The sequence below is a fragment of the Austrofundulus limnaeus genome, unplaced genomic scaffold (genome assembly GCF_001266775.1).
Source record: "Austrofundulus limnaeus strain Quisiro unplaced genomic scaffold, Austrofundulus_limnaeus-1.0 Scaffold15, whole genome shotgun sequence".
Classification (NCBI taxonomy): domain Eukaryota; kingdom Metazoa; phylum Chordata; class Actinopteri; order Cyprinodontiformes; family Rivulidae; genus Austrofundulus; species Austrofundulus limnaeus.
Genome location: NW_013952417.1, coordinates 2406157 through 2413796, shown reverse-complemented (window position 1 = coordinate 2413796; position 7640 = coordinate 2406157). Strand labels below are relative to the sequence as shown.

General features: G+C 39.2%; 2 protein-coding genes across 4 annotated transcripts in view; one reads left to right on the top strand and one right to left on the bottom strand.

The window, feature by feature from the left end:
- The window catches only part of znf362a (zinc finger protein 362a), an 18227-nt gene extending 13501 nt beyond the window's left edge, over nucleotides 1-4726 (bottom strand). For all 3 annotated transcript variants that reach the window (XM_014002863.1, XM_014002864.1, XM_014002865.1), the window contains exons 1-2: nucleotides 4654-4726; nucleotides 1718-1781 (exon numbers count right to left, since the gene is read on the bottom strand). In XM_014002863.1, coding sequence (XP_013858317.1) covers nucleotides 1718-1780 — 63 coding nt within the window. In that variant the 5' untranslated portion in view covers nucleotide 1781; nucleotides 4654-4726. The remainder of the gene's footprint in view (nucleotides 1-1717; nucleotides 1782-4653) is intronic.
- The window catches only part of LOC106513847 (uncharacterized), a 13220-nt gene continuing 7785 nt past the window's right edge, over nucleotides 2206-7640 (top strand). Inside the window, exon 1 of the mRNA XM_014002866.1 lies at nucleotides 2206-2553. The gene's annotated coding sequence lies outside the window, so the exon portion shown is untranslated. The remainder of the gene's footprint in view (nucleotides 2554-7640) is intronic.

The following is a 7640-nucleotide window of genomic DNA, read 5'->3' as shown; positions in this document are numbered from 1 at the left end:
CACACACACACACACTCCCTACACACCCCACCCATGACTCCTGCAGGCTTTCTGGTGAAACTGAAAGTGAAACTTAACTGTCTGCTGAGCTCTGTGGCCCTCTGCGGCCCAAAGTTAAAAACTTCTTTTCAGGCTATCGAGGTGGCACTTGTGGCACACAAATGGGGCGCGGCCCATAGGTTAAGAATCTCTGGTTTAAAGTGTCTTTGACGTGCATATCCTTCAAATACAAAAAGTCAAAGATAATATCTTAATATTTAAAAAGATTGACATGATACACATGATTTTACCCATTTTGCACATAACTGGCATTTTCATGTGAACTSGGCTCAGCCAAAAGTGAAACAGGAAGTGACATCAAAGGGGAACTCTTCAAGAAAAGGAATTCTCTGGTATTTATTGAAATAATATTATTTGAACTCTTGACTCTTCTTCATCTCTCTGACACTGACTCAAAATAAATGAAACATCCCATTCTTCACTACAGTCTGTGTTGTTAGATATTGTAGCACTGCTCTGTTTACATTGAGACATTCCCCTTTGACATCACTTCCTGTTACGTCACGTGAGAATATCTCCACAAGTGTTCATCTCAGTGACATGAAATTCATTTTACAACATGCTATTAATCTTATTTTTTTAAAACCACATTTATATTTATTATAAAAATTTGATGTCACGGGCACTTAAAACACTTCTAACTGAAAGACGTGTTTGTTGTAGTGAGAATCATTATATTTTTTAACTACGTTACTACTTTCTACTAAGATCAGCAACTAGGAAGAGAGAAGTATGTCTTTATGATATTCAAAACACAAGCTGGGCATCAGAAAACCTGGTGTCAGGTTACTATAATAGCCTCTGTTGTGGGTGACTGAAGAGCTGGGGGACATGTTTGTGTGCAGTGTTGTACTTTTATCTCTTTGAAATCCTTTTTTTATTTTTTGCCTCACAACCTAGATGTTACTTCATTTTATTATTTGATTAAAAGCAAGCTTTATACAAAAATGCTCCAGATTAATTAAGTTACACAGAGAAAAAAATGTGCTTTCATATGTATTCAACACCTTTTCTCTTCGAAACCTCAATTACCTCATTTACCTTAATTAAATAAGATCCTCCTGTGATATATTACATGGTTTAAACGTGAAAGATGGATGGAGCAAGAAACAGAGAAATTTAAGAAAGATATAAGGAGGACCGGTTCAGTCAAACCCAAACCTCAAATGAGAATCTCTGGTTTGATTTAGAGATTGTTGGAYACAAGCAGCACCTGTCCATCTTGMAGGAGCTGCAGCAGTTTAGTCATGAAGAATGAACAAAAACCAGATCATAAAGACCAATTTGATGTTGAAGTGCTGCAAAAGGCAGCTCTACACAGAATTCAGATTTAGGGGCTGTAAACAAGCTGTGTTCATGCACATTTTTTTCTCTTTTATATCTGTTAGAATTAGAAAAAAAACAMGTTTTCCCCATTTGAAGTGTTTTTGTAGAACTGTTGCTTTTAATTGAATTAAAAATCTAGTTACACTCAAGGTTGTGTAGCAACAAAAGAGACGATTACKTTAACAGATGACATCAATAAAACAAAGATGAGTCTTTAATCCGTCAGTGTTCTCCTTTAAGCTAGATGAGCTAAAGCAACATATCAAGACATATTTCCAGTAAAGTTCATTCTGTGTTTGTGTTATTACATGTGAATCTCAGGGGAGCTCACCTGGCCAGGCATGGCAGGAGGTKGAGGCCAGAAATAAGGATTGTTAAATCGAGGTTCAGCCATCCTGAAAGAAACACACAGAAGGTTGTGAACTCTGGAAGGAAAYATTGGACTCTAATGGCACAGGTTGCTAGGTTTGTTTGTTTTCCTGCATTTTTTTTGTATTATTTTTTAGATGATCGATTTCTGCCCAGCATTCCTCGACGCTGTGACGTGTTTATGGATGTGTAGGTCTGTTGTTAGTGTGGAAAACAGTGGTTAAAAACCGTGTCAATGGCTCTCCACCCAAACAGCAGCTGACTGATGTGATTATCAGTCTTGTGATAACATACTTTCAAAGATACTCATGTTTAGTCTTTTAACCCAAACTCCGTCCCATCCAGCCCCACCTTTATCATTGATAAGAGGGAATATGTTTTAAAGGTTTCCAAGGAGGGTTTTTTTTTTTAATGAATTAAGTTAAAGTGTCTTCTTTGAATTTTCAGCCAACAGTGAATGCTGCCTTTGTGATAGGCTCTCACGTGATTTCAACAACTAGTCAGGGAACTCGGTGGGACCGGCTATCAGGGACAAACAGAAGCTGATGTGGTTTAGATAGTGATCCGTGGCCTCCTCAACTCAGGGGGGCCCCTGGCTGGTTGAGGGTCTGAAGGAACAGGCAGGTCAGAGTCAAAAGTCAGATGGAAGCAACACGCTATAGTTTATTCAAATCAAACGGCACGGCAGGGTTTTTAGCACTTTTCTGTCGTTGTTAATGAAAAACTGCAAACAGAGCTCAGATTTTGAGGGGGAATCTGATGTTTGATCAGGCTGCAGGAAACGTTCCTGTATTTAAGGTAAGATGAGATTCTGACTGTTTAAAGTTGTGATCCGAGGGTCTTTTGTTTCCTTCCATAACWTCTCTTCTCTGCCCTACATGAAGTTCTTTCTCAAACACTTCGCCTTGCATGCTTTGGCCCGCGGCACCATTCCTCAGTCTGTTTGGCTTAGCGAGAAGCACAACACGGTCCACGTCTGCGAGCCAAGAGAAACAAAACCGATACATCCCGAGGTTCGGGTGCACGGCGGACCTCACCAAGTATTTCTCTAATGATGCTAGAGGGRATCAGTTTGACTTCCTGGAGGGGTTTCTGTCTCAGGAGGGGTTCCTCTGCTTTTACTCGTCTTTGTGTCACTTTCTGAGAAAGCAAGTAATCACAGCCAGAGGGTTTATAACAACAAAAGAAAAATATTTTCTGTTTATGGCTGAACCCCCCCCCCTTTTTTTCTTTTTAAAGCCTTTATAATTCTTTCAGTCACTGGGTTCATTCTTGCAGCCTGTGAAGCTTTTCTGAGCCTTTCTAATTTAAAGATTCCTGCACACTACCCAGAAGATACATTTTCTAAATTATTGAATCACACTTGATGGGTTGTTGTTGTTGGTGATGATGATCCAAGATGGCCGCCAAAGCTAATCTTCAGTCAAGGTCAGTCAGGTGGGGTAGTAGCTGAGACTGATCCCAAACACATAACAGATAGTGCAAGTTATATACGTTTAAAACGTTGACATCCCTGTCCGTCTGTTAGCAAAATATTTTGTGAACAACTCAACTGATTTTAATGAAACTTTCAAGAAATCATCACTGGATGTACATCTACAAATGTTTAACGTTTGGTGTCATTCCAATTCAAGACAGCTGCCGCAGCTAACCTTACTGAACAAACACAAAAACGGGTATAGCTGAGTCAACTTTACAGACATTGGGCTAAAATTTGGTTTGGTAGTCGCTGAGCATCACTCTGAACACATACTCCGAGAGCTAACAGATCCCATGGGATCTGAGGATATTGCTGACCAGAAAAAGGGCAAAACCTCATTCATTTTTCAAGATTAAATTATCTTTAAAACTCCCATGTAAAAGGAGGCGATACACAATCCTTTAGGAGTACCAGCCTTTTTTTCTCTCACAAAAACACTGTTTAAAAAATGTTTTATGTGACTCATCCTGCTCATTAATACTATCTGACAGTTAATTTTTTAAACAAGTTTAATTGTTTTCTCTGTAATCTAATGATTTATGATCATGCTTGACATCACATTTGTGGAACAAACTATTCATATAGAGAATGAGATTGTGATAAGATTTTAATTAGTTGCCAATGAAGACATGTTGACAGTGTTTTGTTGAGCTTTAAACTCTTCAGTGCAMTGATTTTTTTTCCAGTAGTAACGAGGGGGTCATTCCTGCAACTAAAAGTTAATGATAACTCTCTGCTTTGGAGGATTTATTACAGGTTTTTTTTAAAGGGGATAAAAATAGAAACTGATCAGGGTTTTTTGCTGTAAAATCCGCCTCGAATGTGCGCATTTCTCCTCCGCAGCGCCTCTCTGTGCGCTGCCCGCCGCCTCTCCCACATTCTCAGACAGTTTATTAAAAAATTCAGACAAAAGGAAAACAAAAATGGCAGCTCTGTCTTATTTTTATATCCAGCGGACGCCATATTCTGCAGATCTGAATATTCCTGGCAATGGGGGAAGAAAAAAATAAATAAAAAAACGCCAACCCTCCTGGATGTCGGTGATAATAAAGGCGGCTGCGACGCTTCTGCATGCGGCACATTTGCATTGAATGATTGTTTACTTTGATTTGCAGGTTTGAATAGCCCGGCTCGGCGAGGAGAGGAGAGGAGAGGGAGAGGAAGGAAAAAAAAAATCTGACACTTCCTACAACAATCAGTGTCTTTGCTCAGCAGCTCAGGAGCCATAAAGCCCACAGCGGATGATGATGGTGATGATGATGATGGAAGCTGGGAAAGCGTTTTATGTGGAAAAAAAAAAAAAAAAAAAAACATTTCAAATGCTCGTTGTTTTAGGTCAAGTTCTGCGGGATTTGAAGAGAATCGCCGCGCAGCAGCTTGGAGAAAAGAGCAGAAAAGAAGCAGAGTGTGCAACATACCTGCGCCAGCCGCCGGAGAAATATTTTCATATAAACAGGGGAGGATAAAAACCGAGCAGATTCCGTTTTTTTTYYYTYYTYYYTYYTYYTYYTYTYYCCCYCTTACTCGCTTTCAGTCAGACTTCAAACCTTCCGGGTCGCCTGCTGTTCACTTCTGGGTGCTACAGGCGAGGAGCTGCTCCKTGCGCGCAAAAAACGGATTTTTAACCCATTTTTGGGGTTCTAATTGTAACACTTAAGTGCGCATTTCCGCAGAAGCTTCGTAAAAACTACGTGCAAAAGCATGGGGGTGGGGGCTTCAGTTTAAGGCTTTTTTTTAAGGGGACTGATGTTAGAATAAAGTAGGCCTAGTATTGTTGCAGGGCAGGTAAATCATAAAAACCAACACAATGACCCATTTTAATGTTCATTACAAAGACTATTTGATTAAATCCTGTCAGACAAAAAGTATGAGGTAAGCTGCTGTTATAATTTTCCATGATTTGTATGAGAGCCTGCATGTGTGTCATGTGTGGTAAATATGAGGAGTGTAATCCTCTCAGCTGCAGCAGCAATGACAGGCTGCTAATATGCTCTGTGCTGAGGTCAGCAGAGGGCACTGCTGCCACAGCACAGACCCACAGAGCCTCAGCTGCTCAGCGTGAGGACTCTGTCACTGAGCCTGTCAGACACAGTCCAAGGAGATGCTCCTGGTGGTCCTGAATAAGCTGTTCAGGGCCATCACAGGCAGGAAAAAACAATTGCCTACATGGCCAGTAGTAGATGCAGCCGTTTTGGTCTTTGGGGCCCCACAGCCAAGCCTGCAAAAACAAACAAAAAAAAAAAAAAAAAAAAAAAACTTTGACACCCTTCTGCATTTTAACTGGCTAAGCCCAAGTGCTGCTACAACTTTGATTTGATTTATCGTCCTAGCACCTAGATGTGGATTTAAGTCAGACTCAAGCCCGTGGATTCTTGAGGCATTGATGTTTCTGATGCTAGTTTATAGGTTTGTTCAATATTTTATCTTGCATTAGCAGCTTTTTATAATAAGTCATAAACTTTGATTGTTGTGGTTGCCGCCCAGTGAGCCATAACCTAAATTGGGGGMTCGTCCGGGACATAGCTTAGACTAGAACCCCTAATGGGTCCAGAAGTCTGTGCAGGGTCCATACCAGTTTTGCCCTTTTGAACCTCCATGAGGGTCTCTTTCTCTGTTATGGGGTTCATAACATTTCCAAATGTTTTCAGATGTTTCACACAGGTCCCTGTGTATTTTGTCTCCATGTTTTTTTCCCTCCCTTATATTATCATGCATGTGTACTTGGAGCATGCAGAAATGTTGAATTTAGTCCCTCCTGGTGCTAGACATCTTTAAATTTTAATGGGTCATAATTTTCAGTCCCTTCAGTTTTCACTAATACCTATTACAGTTGTACACAATTACATCACATTTGCTGCAGAATTGCTAAACATGGTCATGGACTTAAATGTGAAAATTAAGGATTTAAAAGCATATGTCCTCTTTAATAAAAAAAAACTAATAATAAACTTGAATACTGTTTTAGACCATACAAAATAAAACAAAACACWTCACAAGCTAAGGGAAAAAAACTTGTTTAAAAACAACTTTTTTTTTCTCCAATAAAAAATAGAGTAGAAACCTTAAGATTTAATCCTCCTGCTGCTCAGGTCAAACTGACCCACAAGGCCTCATGGGTTATTTTTGACCTGAGGGCAGCAGGAGGGGTTCAATATTCAACACAGTATTTATTTTCATTTAATGTTGAGTTGTTCACAAGCAGAATGCCCCGACCCAACAGATACATTTTACAACCGCGTTTGTATTATTATCTGCTTAAGTTTTTCAAATAGTTACCATACATGTAGAAACAAGAGGAGAAACAGAAAGGGTGATATCTGTACTCTGCTACACTGTTTTTACCTGTTGGAGCACCTGATAAATATTTTATTCACCTTTTATGAAATCAGACTCATTTACCAAAGTGTGTTCAGGGAACCCTTCTTCATAAGTAATACTCAATGATGAAGAAACCAGCTTGGTCTTTTTGGTAACTCATTACAAAAATAGAGCAATCAAACTTCATTGAATAATGAATAAAAATAGTAACAATTAAGAAGACAAAGTTGGTATTTGACAAATAAAGTAATTTACTCTACTTGAAATATTCTTTACACTATTTAACATGCTTAAACCCATAATGCAGATTAGCTGATTTGGGTCAAATCATGAATAATACAGAACCAGTTTTGAATTACACAGCTTTTCAGTTGAAACTCAGTCTTGAATCAAAACATGAGCCCAGGAATCAAAAACAAATTGTGTTATTTGCTTTACCTAATTCTGAATGGGTGTTGAGTGTTGGGAGTATTGTACTCTTAAACGCAGACAAAATATGTATTTTGTATATATTTAAATGTGGATGTTGTGATATAGATACAAAGTAGGACCAAGCTAAAGTTGTTACGGACCAGTTCAAAGCRTGTGGACTCACCAGTATCTCCCCCTAAAGAACCACAGGCCAGACTATGTAAAAATTTAACAAGAAGACCCCTCCAGTGTGTTCCTGTGTCCCGTTAGCCTGAGCTAATGTTATCACATTGGCCACCAGCTGCCTGCTTGACCTTAGACCCAGTCTGGGTTGCCCACATTGGGCCCAGCAGCTGTGAAATGTGGGGCACCCTCAAGGAGGTTCTATAGAACAGCTGGAGTGCACAAAAACCATGTGACCGTGTGATCGGCTGGTGAAGCTAATGGCTAACGCAAAATGGTCAAGAGTCTGGATTTACCATTACTGTACATGTTGACAACAGAGCAGGAAAAAAGGACTGATGATGTAGAAATCATAACAACTTTTATTAATAATATTAACCCAATTATTATTAATATTTTACAGTTTATATAATCTATTTAACGTTTTAAATAATGCCAGAAAAGCTATTTGTGTTGTGGATTTATTAACAGAAGATAAACAGGAAAATGTCTC